General features: G+C 41.3%; 1 protein-coding gene across 4 annotated transcripts in view; it reads right to left on the bottom strand.

The window, feature by feature from the left end:
• traf7 (TNF receptor-associated factor 7) overlaps positions 1 to 27,025 on the bottom strand; it is a 97,313-nt gene that overhangs the window by 37,610 nt on the left and 32,678 nt on the right. For 3 of the 4 annotated variants that reach the window (XM_059979059.1, XM_059979060.1, XM_059979058.1), the window contains 4 exons: positions 10,275 to 10,393; positions 7,122 to 7,179; positions 6,108 to 6,199; positions 200 to 316 (listed from right to left, as the gene is read on the bottom strand). In XM_059979059.1, the coding sequence (XP_059835042.1) occupies positions 200 to 316; positions 6,108 to 6,199; positions 7,122 to 7,179; positions 10,275 to 10,355 (348 nt within the window). In that variant the 5' untranslated portion in view covers positions 10,356 to 10,393. Of the gene's footprint in view, positions 1 to 199; positions 317 to 6,107; positions 6,200 to 7,121; positions 7,244 to 10,274; positions 10,394 to 27,025 lie in introns of those variants that run through there. The other variant, XM_059979061.1, reaches the window with a different exon arrangement.

Here is a 27,025-nt window from a genome sequence, read left to right as displayed (position 1 = left end):
AGCTGTACATTAATCCAACATTGATATATTATTGATGTAGTTTGGCTATTGCACCCCAGCTCTGGACTTAAATAATCATTTCACTTGGTGTATAAAACACACTCGACATACAGTAACTTCAGTTCACGCCCACTGCCACGTTAAACAGAACTCTGTTTGTTTTCTCTCCCTTTCCAAACCTGACATGATGTGCTCATACCTGCTCATCTTCCTCTTCATGAAGAGAAAACGTAGATCGGAGAGACATGCTTGATTCTGAGTGCAGAGACCGTACAGAGATGGCGGAATCTGACCGGCGCGGAGTACTGATTGGAGGCTACAAAAAGACATCACCGTCAGTTGCAATCCTTGCCTCAAGCACAAAGAGAATTACTTTTAAGTATAGCCAACACTGATCATTACTACAGACACCATTTTGATTGCCTACGAAGAGAAGTAGCCAATATTTAAATGTCAATTTTTGAAACTGACAAATGTCCAATGTGATAGTGATCTTTACATTAAAGTAGCTATTAAAATATTCTAATGAATTTGGTAGAAAGTTTTAGTTCTGTCCTTTAAACAAATATGAATATATTCAATGAATAAGTACAACTCCGAAGTTTCAACGGGAGATTGAGACTACAAACTGTTTTGCTGTTCTGTAAAACTTCAGACATGTGAACTAATATTGCAAGATCTCGAATCCTGGAGGGAACACATCAAAATCCAGATCACTTTAGAGACTCAAATACAGTTAAATCTTTCAATGATAATTGTAAAGCGTAGCAAAGGAAAATCCAGGAACTTACATTCCCAGCTAAAAAAAGAAAAGAATTTACCTTGTAAATTGAATTAAAGTTGTGTTGTCTCCGTTTTCTTAAACCCTAGCAAAGGCACTGGCTGGGCTAACAATGACAACATAGGCATTGTGCAGCCACACTTGTGCTAATCACTGCAAACCTTTTGCCAAGTTTTTTTTCTATTCCACTAAATCTGGTGATTTCCTGCCATTCAATTAACATGAGTCGCACTTTGCCATTTCCTGTACTGGGGGCCTTACTGAGGGCAATAACGTATGCCATCAGCAGACTTTACAGAGATGTCTACACGAAAGTTTGTCTTGTGCTTGGAAACAGTTTAACAATTAAGATGGTACTTAAAATAAGCCAAGAAAATCCCAGAGGAACACTTAATAGTACAAGCTAGCTGTATGAATAACAAACTATTTAATTTGTCTGAACCAAGACAGAGTAAGGAGCTGCTAGGAAAGGAAAAAGACAAATAGTCTATTTTAAATATATGAGGTGTGCAAATTATACAGGCAGAAAATGATTAAGGATGTTTAGGCTGGGTAACAGCTTCTTCCCTGATACTGCAAGACTTCTGAACACCTTGCTATCACACAGTACACACTATTTATGACAGCACCAGTAGCATTATACTGTTGCATATTTAATTATTTGTATATGCATTGATGTCAATTTGTATATCTACAGATTTTTAAAATTATAAGTTAATATTATTGTGTGGGTGGTGGGGTGGAGATACATCTCTACCAAAGGAGGTGCAAGGCGCTCCTTCCCTCCGCTAGCCTGTAGGTCACCATTGGGCAAGGTGTAGCACCTGCTTAGCCCGCTGATCAGGGTCACATGAAATCATGGGAAGAAAATGGTGGATGGTCATACGAGCAACTGGTGCATATCGTGAGTCCTGGTTTTGTGACCACTAACACCGGGCAGGCAATCTCTGAAGAGTATTGATAATGACTGGGGTCACCCATCTTGTAAAGACACCGCCCAGAAGAAGACAATAGCAAACTGCTTCTGTAGAATTTGCCGAGAACAACACAGTCATAGACCATGATTGCCCATGTCATACAACAAGGCACATGATGATGATGAATATTATTGTGTTAATATTATTTTATGAGCTCTGTGATGTACGTGCTGAGTTTTGCACTTTTATTCCATAGGAATGTTGTTTCTTTTAGCTGTATACAAGTGTACAAGTAATATTGAATGGAGTTATTATCTGCCTATGCTTCGGGAAGGCATTGAATACCAGTCCACACGACAAACAGGTTCACAGGCTGCAGACCCATGGGGAACTGAAACTATGTGTGGAATAATGCCAGACAGTTAAACAAGATTTTGGGTGGTGGGAAAGAACTGGTATGAAGTAAGAAAATACACTCAGTGACCACTTTATTAGGTACACCTTCTCATTAATGCAAATATCTGATCAGCCAATCAAGCAGCAGCAACTCAATGCAGAAAAGCATGCGGACATGGCCAAGAGGTTCAGTTGTTGTTCAGACCAAACATCAGACTGGGGGAAGTCAATCTGATCTATGTGACTGACTGTGGAATGATTGTTGGGGGCAGATGGGGTGGTTTTAGAATCTCAGAAACTGACAACCTCCTGGGATTTTCGCAGAGTTTACTAGATCAGTGCAAAAAACAATAAAAGCATCCAGTGAGTGGCAGTTCCGTGGGTGCAAATGCCTTGATAATGAGAGAGGTCAAAGGAGAATGGCCAGACTGGTTCAAGCTGACAGGAAGGCAACAGTAACTCACGCGTTACAACAGTGGTGTGCAGAAAAGCATCTCTGAATACACAACATGTCGAACCTTGAAGTGGATGGGCTACAGCAGCAGAAGACTGCACTGGGTTCCACTCCTGTACCTAATAAAGCAGCCAATCTCTACACCCAGTGGCCATCAACGGAGTTACATGAGATGAGTTAAGGTACAGTACTTACAAACTACTTAAGAGGGTGGTATATTGTCCAAGGTACCTCTTTCTGAAAATGATAACAAATTGGATGCAGTGCAAAATGATTCAAATGAACACAAAGTCATCCAGGGCATGCACAGGCAGAAAGATGGCAAATGGGGTCCAATGTGAAGAAGCATGAGTTCATGAGGTAGAACACAGAAATGCATAGTACATGCCCTTCAGCCCCACCATGTTGTGCCAATCCATGTGGCAGCGAGAGTGTGGGAATACATGAGGTAATAGAAGGGGAGATATTTTAGGGAATCTGGCACATGAGGTGGTGAACAAAGTAAATACAAATATTGGTTCATACAGCTAAGGATATAACTTCAAAGCCGAGGAAAGAGATGCTGTAAACAGTAAGTTCTAACTGGATCCTGTGAGGCGGTGTTCCGTTTTATCTGCCTACAGGAAGGAAGTATGAACATTAGCAGGAAAACAGAAAGATAGCAGTTTGATGTACCAACACAGCAGAACAAGTTGCCAAGAAAACTAAAGCATTTGGGTAGAGGAGAGTTTTATAATATATCTAATATTTTTAAAGACATTGAAGAACTGGGGCTCTTCAAGTAGACACAGGATTGAGGATAAAGTGATTTTTAAGAGTCACACAGGTCAGAAATAGACCCTTTGACCCACCATATCCATGCCAATCACCTATCTATTCATATTCTTTCCAACAAGTGGTCCATAACCTATATGTCTTGGTGATTCAAATGTTCATCCAGATTCATATTAAATAATATGTGTGATTACTTGGCTACACCACCTACTCAGACAAGGTGTTCTAATTGCAAACAGTGGAGTGAAAAATAATCCCTCAAATTTTTCCCTAACGAACTAACTCATTACTTTCTTAAATGTACAGTGTCTATCAAAAGTATTCAAACGTCCCTCCCCCAGAAGTTTTCAGGTTTTATTGTTTTACAACATTGAATCATAGTGGATTTAATTTGGCTTTTTTGACACTGATCAACAAAAAAAGACTCTTTTGTGTCAAAGTGAAAACAGATCTCTACAAAGTGACCTAAATTAATTACAAATATAACACACAAAATAATTGATTACACAAGTATTCACTCCCGCTCTCCTTTTAATATAACACATCGCATCATCAACAGGTGCACCCAGTTGGTTTTAGAAGTCACATCATTAGTTAAATGGAGATCTGCTTTTGGAGACCTGTGTCAAGGTGTTTCAATTGATTCGGTCAAAGATACACCTTTATCTGGAAGGTCCAACTGCTGGTGGGTCAGTGTCCTAGCAAAAACTACACCAAGAAGACAAAAGAATGCTCCAAACAACTCCACAAAAAGATTATTGAAAAGCATGTCAGGAGTAGGATACAAGAAAATTTCCAAGTCATTGAATCCCTTGGACTGCAGTTAAGTCAAGCATCAAGAAATGGAAAGAAAATGGCACAGCTGTAAATTTGCCTAGAGCGGGATGTCCTTGAAAACTGAGTGACTGTGGAAAAAGGGGACTAGTGAGGGAGGCCACCAAAAGACCTATGACAACTCTAGAGGAGTTACAAGCTTCAGTGGCTGAGATAGGAAGAGTGGCAATACAATGACCCCAAGCATAAAGCCAAAGGAATGGCTTAAAAATAACAAAGTTAATGTCCTGGAGTGGCCAAGTCAGAGTCCAGACCTCAATCCAATTGAGAATTGGTGGTTGGACTTGAAAAAGGCTGTTCACTCACGATCCCCTTACAATCTGACAAACTTAGGCAGCTTAGTAAAGAAGAATGGGGAAATTTGCAGTGTCCCGATGTGCAAAGTTGAGAGAGACCTATCCACACAGACTCAGGCTATGATTGCTGGCAAAGGTGCATCCACTAAATACTGACTTGAAGGAGGTGAATATTTATGCAATCAATTATTTTGTGTTATATATTTATAATTAATTTAGATCACTTTGTAGAGATCTGTTTTCACTTTGACACAGAAGAGTCTTTTCCTGTTGATCTGTGTCATAAAAGCCAAATAAAATCCACTGTGACTCAATGTTGTATAACAATAAAACATGAAAACTTCCAGGAGGTAGGGGTTGAATTTTTTTTTATAGGCACTGCATATCTTCTGGTTTGAGACATCTGTTTTATAGGTAAAGCTTTTACACTAACCACTTTATCCTCAGCCTCGAGGAAAACAAACCCAGCCTACCCAGCCTCTCTCGTCTTAGGAAACAATTCTGGCAAATTTTTCTCCAAGCCCTCGCCAGTGTATTTATGTCCCTCCTAAAATGTGGTGACCAAAACTCCAACTGATTGAAGATCAAAGATTAGCTTTATTTGTCACACGTACATTGAAACATCTAGTGAAATGAATTGTTTGCATCAAATCAAATCAGTGGATTGTGCTGGGCAGGCCATAAGTGACACCACGCTTCCGGTGCCAACATAGCATAACCACAATTCTTTAACCTTAACTGTACACCTTTGGAACGTAGGAGGAAACTGGAGCATCTGGAGGAAACCCACGCGGTCATGAGGAGAATGTAAAAACTTACAGACAGTGGCAACCTAACCGAAGTTTTTGAAAGTTGTATCATGATCTCCAATGCTCTTTTCTATGTTATGTCCTGACCAATCAAGGTCAGCAACCTATGATTTTTCCACTTTATCTACCTGCGCCGCGCTTTTTAGGGATCCAAGGACCAAGGTCTTTCTGGTCCTCAATTCTTCCTTAGCCTCTATCACTCATGGTTTATTTCATGATTTATGCCCTACCCTAATTAAATAAAAATATAAAGATGATTGCAGGTACTGGGAATCCAAAGCAATACACACAAAATGCTGGAAGAACTCAGCAGGTCAGACAGTGTCTATGGAAATGAACGTTTCTGGCCGAAACCCTTTTCAAGACTGGAAAGGAAGGGGTAAAATGCCAGAATAAAAAGGTGGGGGGGGGGGGCTGGGGAAGGAGGATAGCTAGAAGGTGATAGGTGAAGGCAGGTGGGTTGGAAAGATAAAGAGCCGGAGAGGAACGAATCTGATAGGAGAGGAGAGGGGACCAGAGGAGAAAGGGAAGGAGGAGGGGCTCAGGGGGAGGTGATAGGCAGGTAAGAGGCCAAAGTGGGGAATAGAAAAGGGGAGGGGGAGGGAAATTTAATTTTTTAACTGGAAGGAGAAATCAATATTCATGCCATCACGTTGAAGGCTACCCAGATGGAATATAGTGTGTACTCCTCCATGTTGCTGATCTTGGCAAAAGAGAAGGCCATGGACTGTCACTCTTCCTCTCCCTCTCTCATTTATTAGGATTATGACCAGTTATTAATCCTGGAGCAGTTGAGCAAAGGGTCTGGAAGAAGAGAAAAGCTTAGGGTATCAATAAAATACATACCATTGCGTCATCCTCATCCCGGGGTGAATATGCCAGTGTGCTCGAGGAAGATGGAGTCCTCCGATGTTGCTTGAAAGTATTTGTTCCATCAGCTGTATATGAAATAGGTAAAATGATTTCACCTTCACTTTAAAATCATGAGAAGACACACAAAAATGTTGATATTATCGGTGGGGGGGGGGGGGAAAGGGGAATGAAAACAATCAGGTCCAGAGGATTCAATGTGCCTGGATGATGGATGAGGTAGGGCTCCTCAACCCTCAATGTAATGGTGCAGGAGCCTACTGACCGGTAGGTTAGAGCGGACAATGGCAGGCAATGAGGAGCTCAGGGTTACTCCGGCAGAATGAGCACACGTGCTCTGTAAAGTGACCATGTTTGGTCTCTCTAATGCAGAGCAGACTAACTTATGAACATGTGAAACAGTACATTAGACTGGAAGAGATAAACTATTTATCAATACGTTGCCCCTCAGCAGGTTAGGGGACTGGATTTTAGTAATTTGCCCTCAATCTACAAGTTCCAGGTACCATTTACAACAGCTTTATCAAAGTTTTCCTTAAACTTCATTAAGATATTCCTTTGTCAATTACTTGAAAAAAAAACTGTCAGCCTTGCAAGGCACAAGTTTATTTTGATAAACTCTGCAGCCTCTGATAAACTACCTAACTTTAAAGAGTAAAACATGCAAAATCACAAAGAAGCAGCAGGTGAAGATTCTGGACCTGTGAAGCTTCGACTGTCCATTTCCTTCTACAGATCCTGACTGATTTGCTGAGTTTCTCCAGCAGTTTGCTTCTGGTTACAGATTTCAGCATCTATAGTCTTCTGTGTCTCCTTGGCATAACTGGTGTTCCTAACAAGATTAACTCTTGATTTTTGTATGGCGGTGCACAGTTAATTGTGTCATTAGATTAGAATAAGAAAAGATGAATCGATGTTATGGAGATAACTAAATAAGAGGGGAGAGGGAGAGGGAGAGGAAGGCAGAGTTGCACATCTGTTCCTCCTTACCTTTAGTGATGGTGGTGACAGTGGAATATGCTGGACCAAACGTTGTTTCCATTCTTGTCTGTTTTTGAAGGAAAAATAAAAAAACTTTAATTCTTGGGTTTGAGAAAGAGGGTGTAGAGGTTCTGCAATCAATAGGAAAGACAGATTTTCACATTGAGTCATTTATTATTTCAATAGCAAATTAATACTATAATAGTACCAGAAGGAAGTACATGAGCCTAAAGACATGCACTCAACACTTAAGGAACATCTTCTTCCCCTCTGCCATCAGATTTCTCAAAGGTCCATGGGCCCATGAACATTACCCCGTTATTTCTCTTTTGCACTATTTATTTTTTTATTGTAGCTTATAGTAATGTTTTATATCTTTCACTGTAAAAACAACAGATTTCATGACACATCAGTGATAATAAACCCGATTGTGAATTAACAGCAGTCTACTGGAAAGAGGTTAATGATATTAGCAATGACTATAAGGATAAATGAATCTCAGGGTATTATATGGCGACATACTGTATAACTAATTTGATAATAAATTTACTTTGAACTTTGGAAATTACTTTGTGTCACAAACTATGTGGGAGAGGTTATTATGAAATGATAATGCTTTAAATTTAATGTAATCTAATTACTCTTTCACACCAATGAAAGAGACAGCTGTGGAAATAGCAGATTTCCTGACTGCTGTCTGGCATAATGCCACTACTTAAGAAGAGAGGGGAAGGAAGAAAATAGGGATTAAAAGACCAGTTAGTGTGACACCAGTTGTAAGGTAAAGAAATGGTAGCAGTACACTTAGAAATAATAAAATGGTGGGGTACAATCTATAACTTAAGGAGGTTAATGTTGTTTGCTGTTAACACTTATGCCATTCTCATTGAATGTCTGTACACATTCAGTAAGAGCAGCAACTGAAGTTAGATCTTTTCTTCTCCACCAAGTGTGGAGAAGACCAAGGAAATGATTCTGGACTTTAGGAAAGAACAGACAAACCATCTCCCTCTGCACATCCATGGCTCCTTCATAGAGAGAGTTAAGTACACCAAGTTTCTGGGAGTTCACCATCACATCTGACCTCACCTGATACCCCAATATCACCTCCCCGAATAAAAAGGCACAGCCGTGCCTCCACTCCCTGAGGTGATTGAGGCAAGCAGGGCTCCTCCTCACCCCATCTTAACTCAGTTTTACGGGAGCACAATTGAGAGCATTCTTACAAGTTGCATCTCCATCTAGAATGGGAGTAGCAGAGCACTGTGCCTACAAAGGACTGTGCGAACGGCTGAGAGGATCATAGTGGTCTCCCTACCATCGATCGGGGAGATTTATCAGGAGTGCTGTGTACACAGGGCCCTGATCATCATCAAGGAACCCACCCATCCATCCAGCATGACTTTCTACCATCAGGCAGTGGACTCCGATGAATAAAAGCAAGAATGGTCAGGATGAGGAACAGTTTCTTCCCCAAGGCCATCAGGATTCTAAACTCCCGACAGCATCACTTTCAAAATGTCACTGGATCATTTGTGCTGTATCCTACAATATTTAATTCATGTACTTTACTTTGTTAATCTATGCATAATTCATTTGTACTAAATTACTGTGTGTATGTGTACTACTGTGCTTTACACTCTGGTCTGGAGAAACATTGCCTAGTTTGGTGATATACATGTATGTAAAGGGAGTTTCTTTTTACTTTGTTACTGTGTATGTAATCAAAAGGGCTTCTTTGTTTTGTTAACTAGCAGGAATGCTAATTTACTGATAACGAGAATTGTATTCCTTTGTAAACCAAATAGGGATTAATGTTCTTTCTTCTGAGTCTGTAAGCTTTTGTTGACGGGCTTTTGGGGAGATCGGCGCGAGGGGGTTGAGAGAGAGGACGCAATGCTGTAAGCTGGGCGAGGAAGGGACCCCAAGCGGGGGTCCGAGGCCAGGAGGTACTCCGAGGAGGGGGGGGGGGATGAAGCTAGATGTGCTTGGTTGACCACTCGGAGGGTCCTGAGCTGCGAGTCGAGGAGTTCGGAGGGGATCGAATGGTGGCCAGAAGACTTCAGTAATTAAGCTCCAACGGTTGTGCATGAAGTGGTTTGGACTTTGATAAGTTTGGCGCCTTTTCTTTATTTTTTCTCTTTATATATACTGCATCGTTATTAATCACTTAGTTATAGTAACCTTTATAAATTGTACTCATTTAATCGCTTATGGTGTACTGTCTGTTTTTGGGCGAGGCGGGGACATCACACAGCATCCACACCAGCTGATTACCCAGTTTGGCGGGGCCTAAGGTTGCTCCCCCTAGACAAGAACGAGCTGAGCGAGCCTGAGGTGACCCAGGGCATTACATGTATATAGTTAAATGACAATAAACTTGACTTGATTGAAAATGTCAATGGAAGCTTTATCACCCTTTCCTTGCCACACTCATATGCTGCAGAATATTTTGGTTAGTAAGACAGCAAAACTTCATGGGCAAATTTACTCCTCCCCCCACCCTAATCTTGTCTCATTGGGTTCCTCAAACTTAGCCAATTCCACCTAAATGAGATCTGCACAGTTCCCATTCTCTACCAATGTCAGATACACTCAGAGGCCATTTTATTCGGTACACCTGCTTATTAATGGAAATATCTAATCAGCCAATCATGTGGCAGCAACTCAATGCATAAAAGCATGCAGACGTGGTCAAGAGGTTCAGTTGTTGTTCAAACCAAACATCAAAATGGGGAAGAAATGTGATCTAAGTGACTTTGACCGTGGGATGATAGTTGGTATCAGATGGGTGGTTTGAGTATCTCAGAAACTGTTGATCTCCTTGGATTTTCACACACAGCAGTTTTTAGAATTTATAGAGAAAGCAACTAAAAACAGAAAGACATCCAGTTCTGTAGGTTAAAGTGCCTTGTTATTGAGAGGTAGAGGGGAATGGCCTGACTGGTTCAAGCTGACAGGAAGACATCAGTAACTTAAATAACCACACGTTACAACAGTGGTATGCAGAAGAGTTGCATTATTCAATCTGTTTTAAGGTTTTGGAGACTACCATTTGGAAAAAAAAAGGCATCGTCAGAAAGTAAGTTAGTTGTAAGCTTTTGGGTTTTGCTACCCAAGCAACAATTCTGTTTCAGATGAGAGCTCAGGTGTGATACTTACAATACTTGTACTGTCAGCAGTGGGTATATTTGTCACACCTCCAGAGAAACGGTGGTAGCGATTGCTCTTGGTTGAGGTCATAATCTAGAACAACAGCCAGTCTAGTTCAAGTCCATTTCCTATGTTATTGGAAAGAAAAAGGAAAGTTACTTAAGTTCACTAAGTTCACTGGTGAAGTAAAAAGAATCTTTTAAAATACATAATATCAGATATTTACAGCAGCAGTACAATGTTTGCTACAACATAAGAGCAAGAAAGCATCAAAAACCACTTCATAATATTAATTCAGTAACATTATGAAGATGATGGAATATCATTCTGATGGAAGATTTATTGATCGATTCTGCCAATGCAGCAAGTTGTGATGTAATAAATAGAATAAAAATTTAGACGTGTTTCTCACTACAGAGTGGTCCACTATACTACATCAAATGTAGCAATTACCTAATCAACAAATCACTGAAGTTTTGAGACATTTCAGGTCTATTTCAATGCTCTTAAACAATCATTTGTCAAAATACAATTGCAGAAACTATTCACATGTGTTGCTCATCAGCCTTGTACTTCCATCATTTTTTGTATGGTCACTGCTCATCAACACACAGGTTAAGTTCAAATTGTACAATGATACACTGTGAACAAACATTTGGGGCGGTACGGTAGCATAACAGTCAGCATGGCACTCTACAGCGCCAGCGGCCCAGGATCAATTCCCGCTACTCCCTGTAAGGAGTTTGTAAGTTCTCCCCATGAATGTGTGGGTCTCCTTCTCATCCCAAAGATGCACAGATTATAGGTTAATTGGGTGGCAAAGGCTCATTGGGCCAGAAGGGCCTGCTACCATGTTGCATCCTTAAATAAATAAGACCATAAGATATAAGAGAAAGATTAGGCCATTTGGCCCACTGAATCGGCTCTGCCATTTCATTATAGCTGATCCATTTTTCCTCTCAGCCCCAAACTCCTGCTTTCCCGCATATCCCTTCATGCCCTGACCAATGAAGAATCTATCAACCTCTGCTTTAAATATATCAGTGATTTGTCCTCCACTGCCATCTGTGGCAATGAATTCCACAGATTCACCACTCTATGGCTAAAAAATTCCTCCTCATCTCTGTTCTAAAAGGACGTCCCTCTATGTAGAGGCTGTGTCCTCTAATTTTAGAATTCCCCACCAAGGGAAACATCAATGCCTTTCACCATTCGATAGGTTTCAATTAGGTCACTCCTCATTCTTCTAAATTCCAGTGAACACAGGCCCAAAGCCATCAAACGCTCTTCATGACAAGTCGTTTCATCTTGGAATAATTTTCATGAACCATGAAAGATGAAATAAATTTGTGTGGCAGCATGGGGAGGTGGACAACCACATTTACTAATGCCCCCTCAGAGAGAAAAAGGGACTTGTGACAATGTGTAGTTGACTTGAAAGCCCTCAGAGAATGGCCAATACTGAACAAAGAACAAGAACTTCATATAACAGAGCTCTGTGGAACTATAAACTTAAAACTCAATATAATATAGTATCAGAATTTTCCCCAGCTCCAAGTAAAACTTCTTAAGACCTAGTTTAAAGAGCCCTTCATCAGTCCTAACAGCAGATCATGGCCCGAAGTGTCATCTGTTTATTCCTTTCCATAGATGCAGCCTGACTTGCTGAGTTCTTCCAGCACTTGTGTGTGTGTGGCTTAGATGCAGGTTACAAGCCACATTGTTCAGAGACCAGAGATTAAACTCCCAAAACAGACATTCTGTGCTGTGTGATAGGTAGAACTGGAATAAATTTACTATTGTCAAATGTATGACGATAAAGTAAAAACCTTATCCTGCATACTGTTCATACAGATCAAATCAATACACAGTGCACTGAGGTAGAACAAGGTAAAATAACAGAACACAGAATAAAGTGTAACAGCTATACAGTGCAGCTAGACAATAAGATCATAATGAGGTAGATTGTGAGGACTAGACTCTGCCTTATTTTCCTAGATTCAGTAGTCTGATACCAGTGGGATAGAAGCTGGTCTTGAGCATAGTGATACATGCGTTCAGGCATTTGCACCTTCTGTCCGTGGGATCTTTGATTACGTTGGTGTGTTTTACCAAGGCAGTGAGGAGTGTAGAGGAAATCTGTGAAGGGGAGGTTGGCTTTCATATTGTGCTGAGCAGTGCCCACAATTCTACCACCAGCAAGAGGAAATGACGCCTGGCTCGTGGTCATCTACAATGGAAAAGGCACATTCAGGACAGCGCTGAGTGAGGAGCACAGGAAAACCCAGCACAGATGATGGATGGCGCGAACTGCCTTACAAACTATCCTTTTATGCAACCTGTCAGGCATCGCCTGCCCAATTTCTTGAAGACTGAGCAGTTACAGGACAAGTGGGTGGGGGGGGGTCACTGAAATCTACCAGAAACTGAGATGCCTGGATAAAGTGGATACTTCCATTCATAGAAGTATCCAAGGGCACAGCATCAAAATAAACGGATGAACTTTTAAAACTGAGATGAGGAGGAATTTCTTCAGCCAGAGGGTGGTGAATCTATGAAAATATCCACATCATTTAAGGCAGAGATTGATAGGTCTGTTTATTTATTTAAAGATACAACACAGTAACAGGCCCTTCAGGCCATGCCGTCCAATTAACCTGTTAACCTGCACATCTTTGGAATGCGGGAGGAAACCAGAGCACCCGGAGGAAATCTACAGGGTCATAGGGAGAATATACAGTACAAACTCCTTACAGACAGCAGCGGGAATTGAACTCAAGTCACTGGCGCTGTAAAGTGTTACACTGAGTGCTAACTTCTGCGCCACCACAGTACTTGATTGGCCAAGAAATTAAGAGTTAAGGCAGGATAGTAATGTTGAGAGAGAGAGAGAGAGAGAGAAAAAAATCAGTCATGGCTGAATGACGGACCGCTGGGCTGAATGGCCTAATTCTGTTCCTATCTTACGGTCTATAGTTACAATAAAGTGTTTGCCTGTCACCTCAGAACCTACAGAGCCAGAGTTGAAGCAAGGCATCCTCGATCCAAAAGCACAGTCTAAGATGATGGCAGCATCTCTTTGAACAATCTTCTAGGCTTTTCTGACATTATGCTACTTACTAATGCTATTAACACGAAGCACATTGAGCACCTACAATGGAGCACTGCCACACAAAAGCAGCATTCAGTCATCAAGGAGCACCACCATCCAAGCCATACTCTCTTTTCACTGCTGCTGCCATCATGAAGGTGGTGCAGGAGCCTTTAGATCCCCATGCCACCAGGCTCAGAAACAGTTATTACACTCCAACCATCAGGCCCCTGAACCAACGTCACTCACCCCAACATTGAACTGATTCCTCAACCTATGGACTCACTTTGAAGGACTCTACAATTATTTCTCAGTATTTATTTAGTTATTTATTATTGTATTTGCAAAGATTGTTTTCTTTTTCACATCCGCTGATGGTCAGTCTTTGTTAGTGTGTAGTATTCCTTTTGTTGTAATTCTATTGCATTTCTTTGTATCTACTATGAACGCCCACAAAAAATGAATCTTGAAGAGAGTTTATGGTGACGTACATCTACTTTGATAACAAATTTACTTTGACTTTCAATATAGCATAATAAAAGATATATACACCAGAACTGTCTATTTTAAAATAAACATCCTAATTTGAAGATTAAAATTGGATATTAACCTACATTTGTCATTCCTAATAAAAGCTGCAGAAAATATTTTAGGTCACTGCCTTTCCCAATCCATCTGATGCATCCTGGAATTGGTTAATCACTTCAATAAAGGTGGGCTGTCGGAAGTTAATATGTCACATTATCCCATTCTAATTGAGTTCATAGCTGGGCATTATATTGAAATTAAAATTATACTATTGCATTGGGATAAAGCAGGTGAGAAAATAGTGCCAAAGGTTCAAAAAGCTTGTGATACCTCACTGTAGAGAACTGTCTTGTCGGAAGAAAGGTGACTGGCATTTTCCCCTTTAGCAGTCCTGCTGTAGGGTCTCAGCCCAAAATGTCAACACTTTATCCTTTTTATAGATGCTGCCTGACCTGCTGAGTCCCTCCAGCATTTTGAGTGTGTTACAAAGGCTGTAGTCTACCATCACTGCAGGACTTGTATATGTCCAGGAAAAAGCAGGCGGGAAAACATTGTGAACACCTCCTGCCCCGCAAACTACCTTTTCCAAAGTGCTATAAACGCTACAACAACAAAAACTTCACACCATCTGAAAAGTTTCTGCCCCCAGGCAGTTAATCTGATCAACAATTCTAGTTATCTGACACGTCACACCTTGACCAACACACCGCAGCAAATTCCGATATAGCTAGGCTGCCTAAGACATTTGCACAGTATTTTAGTGATTTTATTTATTGCACTGTTCTGCTTTTGCAAAAAAAAAACGAATTCCATGACATATCTGAGCGATGATAAACCTGATTCTGATTTAGGTCTCTGTTGTGGATTGAGAGTGGAAAGGGGGCAGGGAGAGGCAAGGGAGCAGAAAGCACCAAGGTACATTCTGTAATGATCAATAAACCAATTGTCTGGAATCAAATGACCTTGCCTGATATCCCAGAGCTGGGTGTGTCTGCCCCCACCCCTGGTAATCCCTCTCTGACATCTGTCCCACACCTTTCCCACGGCATTTCTCTCTCACCATACCCAACATCCTCTGCTCCCACCAGATTCACAAACTCGCTCTCCACTCCATGTCAACAAATACATTACTCAGGCACACACACATATATATATCTGTTCATTCACATTTGTTCTCTCTCTCTCTCTCTATATATATATGTATATGTATATACACACACACAGTACTGTACTCTGTACTGTATATGGTGAATAAAGTTGATCCTGAAATGTCAAAAATAATTGATTAATCCAAGTAAAGTTAGCTTTGTTTAATGTGGCTTTAAGACCTATCGGGTGGAATGAATGTCAACAAGCAAAAGGAAATTGGGTGGAGGACATAATAGGCATTTTGCTAAAGTTATGAGCTTTAAACAGCTCCCAAATGACTAATCAAGCGCCTGTGCTCCAGTGTAGAGCTATTGGAAAGTGTGAGCAAAGACAGATTTGGTTTATAATTTGGAATTGGTATATTACACTGAATACATATTCTGCCCAAGCTCCTTCTTTAGTGAAGAAGCCGTTTGATTAACAGCTATATCCTCATGGAATATCTGGTTGTGGCCACAGTCACCAATTTACACTCAGCGGCCACTTCATTAGGTACACCTGTACACCTGCTTGTTAATGCAAATATCAAATCAGCCAATCATGTGGCAGCAACTCAATGCATAAAAGCATGCAGACATGGTCAAGAGGTTCAGTTGTTGTTCAGACCAAACATCAAAATGGGGGAAGAAATGTGCTCTAAGTGACTTTGACCATGAAATGATTGTTGGTGCCAGACAGGTGGTCTGAGTATCTCAGAAACTGCTGATCTCCTGGGATTTTCACATGCACAACAATCTGTAGAGTTTACAGAGGTTGGTGCGAAAAACAAAAAATATCCAGTGATCAGCAGTTCTGTGGGTAAAAACACCATGTTAATGAGGGACGCACACGAAAATCTGGTGGAACACAGCAGGTCAGGTAGCATCTATAGGAAGAAGTACAGTCAATGTTTCGGGCCGAGACCCTTTGTCAGGACTAACTGAAAGAAAAGATAGTAGTTAGTCCTGACAAAGGGTCTCGGCCTGGAACGTAGACTGTACTTCTTCCTATAGATGCTGCCTGGCCTGCTGCGTTCCACCAGCTTTTTGTGTGTGTTGCTTGGATTTCCAGCATCTGCAGATTTCCTCGTGTTTGCGATGTTAATGAGCGAGGTCAAAGGAGAATGATTCAAGCTGACAGGAAGGTGACAGTAAATAACCAAATGTTTCGACAATGGTATGCGGAAGAGCAGCTCTGAATGCACAACACATCAAAATTTGAAGTGGATAGGTTACAGCAGCAGAAGACTACAACCATCCAGTCAGTGGCCACTTTATTAAGTACAAGGAAGTGCCACTGAGAGCACGTGCTTTAAAAAATTTTGGAGAGAATGCCAAGTATTGTGTTGGGTTAAACGCTCTGAACTCATCCAAAATAAATATAGAGTTAATCTTTGGGTCTCTGATAAGAAATAATTCAGCAAAGTTAAGCAGGTTAGTAGGTTAATTGGTCACGTTGGTGAAATAGGGCGGTGTTGGCTCATTGGACCAGAACAGCCTGTTTCCATGCTGCATTTCTAAGCAAATAAATAACACACACAAAATGCTCGAGGAACTCAGCATGTCAGGCAGCAGGTCCAGATGAAGGGCCCAGAATGTCGACTGTTTACTCTTTTCCATAGATTCTGTCTGAACCACTGAGTTCCTCCAGCATTGTGTGTGCGTGCGTGCGTGCTGCTTTGGATTTCCAACATCTACGGTTTTTCTCGTGTTTCAAATAAATAAAACACATTTTGTTCAAGTGAACTGCTGCTTTCTTTTTTTTAAAAACAGGCATGAAAAATTGTTAAAGTACTAAATGGCGTGGCTTGAATTTCATTAGGACAGGGGTATTCCAACATTTCAAATCCCCTGACATTTCAAGATCCAGAATGAAGTTTGAAATAAAAATCAACAGAAATGCTGGAAATCTGAAACACAAAGAGAACATGCAGAAAACCTTAAAACACTCATGGTCAGTCAGCAGCTGTGAAGAGAAAATCATAACAATGACCTTGTATATCAATCTTTCACACAAGACCACAAGTTCCTGGATTGAAATGGTTTCTATTTACTTACCTGTTTGTCTATTTGTTTAGATACACTGTGGAACAAACGGCAAGTCACTTACTTAACTCTGGCCTAATTACAGGACAATTTACAACGATGAATTAACCACAATTTGCAATGACCACAGTCTTTGGACTATGGGAGGAAACTGAAGCACCTGGTGGAAACCCGCGTGGTCACGGGGGAAGAACGTACAAACTCCTTCCAGACAGCACCAGAATTGAGCTCTGAACACCAATGCCTTGAGCAGTAATAGCATCGCATTTATAAGGTTGTGAGCCATATGCTGGCAGATGGGACTAGCGTGGCTGGGGTATCATGGTTGGCGTGGTCCGGTTGGTCTATTTCTGCATAACTTTATGACTCTATCACCATAGTCCTGAAACATTAACTCTACAAACATAAAATGTAGGATCAGGTCTCCCCCACCATCACAAGGTGATGCCTCAAAAAGGAGGACCCCCACCATCTAGGGCATGCCTACTACTAATTACTGCCATCTGAGAAGAGACTGGTGACACACACTCAGTATTTTAGGACCAGTTTCCTCCTCTCTGCCATCAGATTTCTGAATGGACAATGAACTCATAAACACTACCTTATTATAATTTTGCAATTGTTTTGCAATACTTATTTCATTTTTATATTTATTAGAATTAATAGTACAATTTATGTATTGCACTGTACTCCTGCCACCGAACAAACATTTCACAACAAAGGTCAATGATAATAAACCTGATTCAGATTCTCAGGAACCCTTCTGTCTGCTTTACAATTGACAAGATTAAAGTTCTGCATCAACCCCATATTACTTAATATCTATAACCTACAACGTCCTAGATCAGGGGTTCCAAACATTATCTTTATGCCATGGACCCCTAACATTAACCGAGGTGTCCATGGACCCCAGGTTGGGAACTCCTGGCAATAGGTGACCAAGATGTCTTGAACCAAGCGTAAAAATAACTCATTTGGAAAGACCAATGGATGTAATTGAAATATTGTTCAGAAGATAATGCAATTGACAAGAACTGAGCCTATAAAACCATAAAAGGCCAAAATTCATGCACTTAATTTGACCGTTCATATTAATACTTCTGATTAGTGTTCATCAAGCTGAAACATTAACCAGTTTTCTCATCATAGATACTGCTGAAACATCCGAGCACTTCTACCAGCTTCAGTCTTTATTTCAGATTTCCAGCACCTGCAGGATTTTGCCTTTGGTTTGTGGTCATTGATTCATGGAAGAGCACACAGTGATACACTTTGGAAGGCCAAACGAAGGCAGACCACTGGTAAAATGGCAGAGTCATGGAATTTAATTTTACGTTTAATATCAAATATAAGAAACAAGCACAGAAATAACTCTGCAAACTCTTTGACCCACTAGATACAATTGCTGAAAACTAACAGGGCATGGAGTTAATTGATTTTCAGCCATTACATACCCTTATTTCAATGAAGCATTCTTCAAGTTATGAAGATACACTCAATAGCCACTCTACTAAGTACACCTACTTGTTAATGCAAATATGTATTCAGCCAACCATGCGGCACCTCCAAGAGGACCACAATCTTGTCGTAGGGTATGGAGGCTTGTGTGCCTCAATAACCCAGAAAGCTATGTTGGCTGGAGTTAGGGCTTTGTGCTTTGACTCTTGGGAGGGTTTCCCACGCCAAACAAGTCAAAGGGTAGAGGCTGGACCAAGAGAGGTCCACCAGTCCTCCAGGTTCAAGGTTCAGCTCAGAGCGAACAACCCTGACTGGTAAAACAAAATTGTCACAGAAACAGCAATGAAGAATCCTTCTACATCTACGTGTGACAGTATTCCCGAGTCTCCACCTGGGATTTGACAATTGTGAAAACTGAGAGGAAGCTACTGACACAACGAAGGAAGTCATGAACATGCAAGAGATGGCAGATGTTAGAGTGGTTTTTGGGTTTAGGTTATTTACATTTAGCCAATGGCTTTGGCCACCACTCTTCTGTTCCCTGACAATGTACTGTGGATTTAGTTTGTAACAATGCATTTCCTAAAAGCTATGAATACCAGTTCAGATGTTGCTGGCGCTGGTGGGATGGATGTAATCAGAAGGTGTGAAATTTGTATGTAGCTTCAAAAGAAAGCATTGTCTACACTTTGTAAATATGGATTGCCCTATGTGTTTAGCAAATAAATATTGAGCCCCACACTGAGCCAGCAGACCTTTCCACTGAAAGTGTCTCGGTATAAAATGATGCCTGCCGTACCTTGTTTTGTCGATAAAGAAGCTGCCCAAATCTACCAGTAACTCTCTCTCTCCCGTGATTTCATTCATGCAACAACAGCGGACCTTCATTGTCCCTAAACTCCAGCGGTGTAACAGACTAAAGAAGAACCATGTGGTAGTATCTCAATGCATAAAAGCATGCAGACATGGTCATGAGGTTCAGCTGCTGTGCAGACCATTAGAATGGGGAAGAAATGGTCTTCTACTACAGCAGCAGAACACCATGAGGGTACACTCTGTGGCCACTTTATTAGGTACAGGTACAAAGCACCTGTACACTCAACTCTGACATCTCATATCAAGCAATTATCTTCATTTGTAAATCTACAAGGATGAACCATTTCCTATGTATACTTTCCTGTGGAAGTCATTAGATCACAATCAGACCAGTTATCCTATGAACATTATTAATATTTAACTAAGTTAAAGGTTTACAGCAGTGCATTAAACTCATTTTAGCTCTACTCTCTGTAATCTATGGTCTCTGCTGTAAGATCTACAGTCTGACCTCGATGGTCTACGGTACATGGTCTCTGTCCTAAGCTCTACCACCTGTGCTCTACGGTCTATGGTCTATGTTCTTCGGTCAAAGGGAGTCCTAAAATGGACCCCTTGTGGTTTCACTGAGAGTTTCAACAGAAAAACACAACCAAAAATGGTAGGGAACATACATACACAAAATGGTGGAGGAACCCAGCAGGTCAGGCAGCATCAATGGGGGTGTTGAGGGAGGTGGGGAAATAAACAGTCAATGCTTTGAGCTGAGACCCTTCATGGCATTGTTGGCTCTCTCTCAAAGAGCAAAGCTCTTTTCATTTCCTCAATAGATTAGGTCACTGGGTCGCTGGTACTGTGAAGTGTTGTGCTAACCACCATGTCACTGTGCCACCCCTCTTGTGTGCGTGTTGCTTTGAACTTCCAGCATCTGCAGAATCTCTTGTGTTTAAATTTTACTCGTATTCAAACTTATTTGCAGAAAAGTTCTCCTTGTCAAATAATCAGTTTATCAATTCTGTCTTTAAAGTGAAGGCAAAATTGATGTAAATCTATGGTACACTTTAAAGACAGAATTGATAAACTGAAGGCAAAATTGATGTAAATCTATGGTACATGATGCTGCATCTTTTAGGGAGATGTACGTAGAAAAGAAATGGAAGGAGCCATTCCATTGGGGCCTCTCTGGCAGACTGGTATAAATCAAGAGTTCCCAATCTGGGGTCCACACTCTCCTTGGTTAATGGTAGGGGTCCATGGCAAAAAAAAGTTGGGAACCTTGGTATAAATGAATACTTGATGGTCAGCATAAACCAGGTGGGCTAAAGGGCCTGTTTCTATGTTACACATAGGTGTGAGGAAGTAGGAATATAAAGTGATTCACTAAGTTAAGAAACAAGCAACACATAATTGGCCAAGCTGGACACTGTAGAAAAGAGGCACACGGGACACTGGAGGGGACCTTAATGAAAACAAGCAGTTGGATTAAGGACGAGGGACAGTTCAGCAGAAATGACCTCGCAAAATCTGTCACTTGTAACTTGGTAGGACACATTTCAATTATGTGGTGCAAATATAAAAAAGAAAGAACAAACATTCAGATACAGAACCTTTATTATACATGGGACAGATCTGGGAAGTTACCACTTTTTATTGTACTTGTAGATTTTGTGTTTTTTTTTTGTATTAATTGCACCGTTTGTCTTAACCCCTGCCCTAGAGTGTAGGAGAATGAGGGAAGATTTGAAAGGGTATACAGAATTACGAGGAATCTGTATATGGTAAATGCAAGCAGGCTTTTTCCACTGAGGTTCGGTGAGACTAGAACTAGAGGTTATGGGTTAAGGGTGAAAAATGAAATGTTTCAGCAGAGCATGATTATTTGCCCGTCTTTGTGTGCAGTCCTGATGAAGGGTCTCGGCCTGAAATGTTGGCTGTTTATTCCTCTCCGTAGATGCTGCATTCCTCCAGCATGTTGCGTGTGTTACATGCAACATAACATTTACATTTCAAGAAGTTACATCTTTCCAGCATGCCAACAACTAACTGGTAAGTTAACAAAAAAGTACTCCGTTAAGTAAAAAAAAGACTAAACTGATTCAATATTTAACTACTAAGGAAGAATGAGTAACTGGAAGTGAGCAAATCTTCCCAAAAGTTAATGACTAGACAGCAAGCAACAGCAGAGTGAACAAATTGCTCAAATAGTTTCGGCTTCCAATTGCATTCAGTTAAGTGACAACACTTATAAATAACCGTACTGATCAGAAACAAAGAAATTCAGCTTTAAACTTTCACCCTTGGTGCTGTTTAATTAACTTTTGAAGCACCTTCAGGAAATTTTGAGCTCTAAGCAGAGAGATGGAATGGAGTTGAAGGTTCCGCCAGACAGATACATAAGGAACATTTAAGAGACTCTTAAAATAGAACATGGATGAAAGAAAAATGGAGAGCTACGCAGGAGGGAAGGATCAAGTGGATCTTGTTGTTGTTCTGTTGTAAATTTGAGTCCGACCCTTCGTGGCCTCATGGACCATAAGGTTTTCATGGCAAGATATGGAAGTAGAATGCCAGGCCTTTCTTCCGCGCAGATACAGCTGCAGCCCAGGTTGGGACCCGGCTGGCTTTGAACTCAGGATCATCTGCCTTGAAGTCCACTGCTGATGCCACTACACCAGCAGCCAGCCCTAAGTTGATCTTAGAGCAGGTTAAAAGGTTAATACAACAGTATGGGCTGAAGGACCTGTGCTGTGCTATGTTCTATGTCTGAGAGCTGCATTTTGTTAGCTTCACAAATACACAGTGTCATTATAATCCCCACAAGTGCACATATCATACAACTACCAGCAATTTTAATTTGTTTGGCTGTTCTTGTTAATTCATCCACACTTGCGATGGTGTCCTTTGTAGGATTGCTAACTGCTTGTCTTGCTTCAGTGCAGATCCATCGTTACAGGTGCAGACAAGCATTAAGCAGCTTTAATTGGTGTAAGTAAGATAGTAACTATAGCTTGCCGTTTCAACAATGCTTGCTGTCTCAATGACAAAGTGGAGGAATGGGTGAGAGCTTTAAGCTCCTGGGTGTCAGCAACTCCAAGGATCTGTCTTGGGTCCCACACATTGACACAATTATGAAGAAGGCACACCAGTGCTCTACTCTTTTAGGAGTTTGAGCAGATTTGGTATTATCACCAAAGACTCTTAAAATTTTTTTTTCGCTATATGTATTCTAATTTGCATCACAGCCTGGTAAGGAGACTTCAATGCACAGGATCACAAGAGCCTGCAGAGGGTTGTCAGACAGAGTTCTGATGAAGGGTCTTGGCCAGGAATGTCGACCGTTTGTTCCCCTTCGTCGATGCTGCTCCACCTGTTGAGTTCCTCCAGCATTTTACATGTGTTGATCTGGATTCCCAGCAACTGCAGAATCTCAGGTGTTTCAGTTTGCCCTCTGATCTACCCCAAAGCATCTTTACATGCATTTTATTTTTCATAGCTTGGGCACTGGGAGAGGTAACATTTGATCAATGGGTATAACACTCCATTTCCAGATGCAGCTACTCGACAGTCCCATTTGAAAAAAAATGGTTTTAAAGGTGACGATGAAATCCTGTGTAGTTCTGGGCCATCCTACAATGGGATACGTTTTTCACTGTCGACTCCAGCAAATGACTAAGAGTTCATTACTTGTCTGAATTTGAAGCAATGTGCTAAGATGCATGAGTCATACACTACTGCACCCAGTAAGAAATGTTAAACAGTTCAGACAGAAAAACAGAGTAATTTATCACCCAGGCAACAACAATTGCATGTTGCAATCTCCACCACACTCCCTTGAAAATCTTCTTTTGCAAACTTACTATTTCAAGTACAGGAAGAGTGCTGTGAAGATTTACAAGGGTGTTGCCAGGATTTGAGAACCTGATTTACAGGGAAAGGTGGATACATTAGTACTTTATTCCCTAGAACAGGGTACCCAGCCTGGGGTCCATGAATGAATGGGTCCATGGCATGAAAATGGTTGGGAACCCCTTCCCTAGAGTGTAGGAGAATGATGGAAGATTTGATCGAGATACACAAAATTATGAGGAATCTAGATATGGTAAATGCAAGCAGGCTTTTTCCACTGAGGTTGGGGGAGACTAGAACTAAGGGTTATGGGTTAAGGGTGAAATATGAAATGTTTCAGCAGATCATGATGAGGAAATCAATGTGTGGTGAGAATGTGGAACAAGATGCTAGTGGAAGTGGTAGATACAGATTCGATTTCAACATTTATGAGCAATGTGGATTGGTACATGGCTGGGAGGGGTATGGAGGGCTATAGTCAATGGCACTAGGCAGTTTATCAGTCAGGCACCCAGTAGATGGGCCAAAGGACCTGTTATGTGCTGTAGTACACTATGACTTTAAGTCAATCGTTCCACTGTAACTTGTTACGTGTTACAATAATAAACTAACTCTAATTCAGGTCCATGTGAACTCCCAAAAGAACAATCCTATCAGAGCAAATCCTTTCCTTATGTCCTACAGCTCTGCATTTTACGCCTGTGACCAGATCCAGATTAATGATCCAGATTAGAACCACTAACTTGAAACATTAGGTTTGTTTCACTCTCCATGGATGCTGATTGACCCATTGATAATTTTTTTTCCATTTTCAGGGTGCCACTTCCAAAATTTGGAGGATTTGAAAATTCCCCAGTAACATTTGACCCCAACTGCCTGTGTCACATAAATATAATCCATATAATTTCACAGGCATATTATGCACTTGCAAAATAAGTGACCCTGTGTTAGAAAGATTAGAATTGTCATCATTTTTGCGATCAATGATAGGCTACTATAAAATACAGCTGCACGGTAGCATAGCAGTTAGTGTAATGCTATTATAGTGCCAGCGACCCACATTTAGCTCCTGCCACTGTCTATAAGGAGCTTGTAGACAGTGGCAAGAACTGCAATCATGTGGGTTTCCTCTAAGTGCTCTAGTTTCCTCCTACATTCTGAAGTTGTGCGGGTTGGTTGGTTAATTGGTCATATGGTTGTAATTGGACAACATGAGCTCAATGGGACAAAAGGAACTGTTACCATGCTGTATCTCTAAATAAAATGCATAACTTTACCATCAATAGACAGAAAATACTATTTTCCTTGTGCTCTCTAAATAACAAGGGAATAAATTGGAAATTTCACTCTTTGATGTTAAGCCAAAGGCAAGTTGCTGATACCAGGATGGATTGAGGAACATAAGCTTGACGCTTGCTATGTTGGGCAGCTGTGAGTCTCGGTCTCCTGTACACTTATGAGACTTCTTCTGTAAGCAATCTATCTTGAGAAACTGGAGAACTATTACCAACACTGTCAATCGTTAAATACTCCAAATCCACTGGAAGGAGAAACAAACCGATGTCAGCATCCTCCCCCAGGACAACACCCCCCATACTGAGGCCCTAGTTACACTCAGCTGCTATGCCAGGCAGGTCACATGTCTGAGAATAGATTCCAAACACTGTTCCATGATCTGTCACAGAAGGAGATGATTATATGGACAAATTAAATGATTTAGAGATACTGAAAGCCTGCTTGGAAGAAATACGCAACTCCCACTGATTCCTGGTAATCTCTGGCCTGTGATGGATCCAAGTGGAGAAGTAGTAGTATTTGGGATGGTATTGAGATTGGAGACCAGGCATCAGAGTACACAGATGCCCAGTGTCAGCCTCAACAACTAAACCACCTGGTGCAGATTAAATGGTGACAATAATCAAATATTCAGAATCACAACCCCATTTTGGATTACTGCCAATGAAATCCACAGTCACAGTTATGGATACTGGAGTAAGCAACATTGTTCTAAGATGTTTAAAACATCTATTGATCCTCAAAATCGGCACAGACTTGGGTTCTGAGTACAGTTCTGTTTTAAGAAAATGGAAGTGTGGGAAGCAGGCTGGTTAACAGGTACAATTGAAACACACAGGCCTTAGACATCCACTCCTGACTACCCTGCTAGTGAATGTACAGTCTCTGAAAAATAAAACTGAAGACTTCAGAGCAAGATTGCACTACCAGAGAGGGATCAGAGACTGCCATCTACATTGCTTCATGGAAACTTGGCTAACCTCCAGCATTCTGGACACAGCACAGTTCAAAGACTTCTCCATCCACTATAAAGACAGGATAGCCAATTTTTTTTTTTTTTAAAGGTAGGGGAGGTGGATTAACTCATCGTGATGCACAGACAAGGTAGTTCTGTCTCAATCCTGCACACCCTACCTGGAAATGTCATCATTTTATCTGCCAAAGAAGCTTTCTGCCATCAACTTGGTGGTGGTATACATTGCATACCTGGCCAACGTCAGGAGGACACTGGAGAAGCTGATCATGAAACAACACACCCTGATGCCTTCTCAGTACAACTACCACCAACATATCACCTGCAGAACCACTTGACCACTGTTATACCACCATCAAGAACACTTACTGTGCTAACCCATGCTCACACTTTGGAAAGTCAGATTGCCTGTCTATACTTCTACTCCCAGTGTACAGGCAACGACTGCACACCACAGCACCAGTGGTAAGGGCCAAGCAGACATGGTCTCGGGAGATGAAGGAGTGCTTACAGGACTTCTTTGATTTAGTGGACTGGACAATATTCAGGGATTCATTTCTGAATCTGAATGAATATGCTACAGTTGTCACCGACTTCATCAAGACCTGTGTATGAACCAGCAGATTTGTAGTCTGGGCTAGATCAGTGGAATTCAGGACAGGTAATGCAAAACTATACAAGGAATTCAGGTATGACTACTTTAAGAGTGAGAAAACAACTTCAATTAAAGTTGGAGATGGAATCGGATGCACATCAGTTCTGGCAGGATTTGTAGGCCATTGGTTATTAGATAGCAAAACAGAACATCATGAATGGTTGTGGTGGTTCAGTCCCAGATGAGCTCAATGCACTTTATGCACATTTTGAAAAGGAGAATAAAACTACACTTGTGCAAATCCCTGCAGTATCTAGCAACTCTGTGATATCTGTCTGTTTCAGGGGCTGACATCAGAATGTCTTTCGAGAGGATGAACCCTCTCAAGCTGTCAGGCACTGATGGTATACTTGGTAGGGCACTGAAAGCCCTTGTCAACAACTGACATCATCAATCTCGGTGCTGCAGGCGGAGGTTCCCACCTGCTTCTAAAAGGAAATGACCCTTACAGATCCCAAGAGGAACAGAGTGAGCTGCCTCAATGACTATCACCCAGCTGCAATTACACCTACTGTGATGAAGTGTTTTGAGAGGTTGGCAATGGCCAGAATTGACTTCTGCCTAAGAGAGGACCTTAACCTGCTGCAGTTTACCAATCGCCACAATAGTTCTACAGTAGATGCAAACTCACTGGCTCGCTGTTCGGCCTTGGAATACCTGAACAATGGCAATACCGATATCAGGCTGCGTTTTGTGGATAACAGCTCACCGTTAAACACCAACATACCTTCAATTCTAATCAACAAGCTCTAAAACCTGGGCTACTGTATCTCCCCCTGCATCTGGATCTTTGACTTCTTCATCAGGAGTCAATGTGGATCGAAAGTAACCTCTCCTCTTTGTTGACAATCAACACTGGCAGACCTCAAGGATGCATGCTTAGCCCACTGCTCTACCCCCTCTACGCCCATGACTATGTGGCTA

The sequence above is a fragment of the Hypanus sabinus genome, chromosome 9, assembly GCF_030144855.1.
Source record: "Hypanus sabinus isolate sHypSab1 chromosome 9, sHypSab1.hap1, whole genome shotgun sequence".
Taxonomy (NCBI): Eukaryota; Metazoa; Chordata; class Chondrichthyes; order Myliobatiformes; family Dasyatidae; genus Hypanus; species Hypanus sabinus.
Note: the sequence above shows the minus strand (reverse complement) of the source record. Positions and strands in the feature narration are given on the sequence as shown.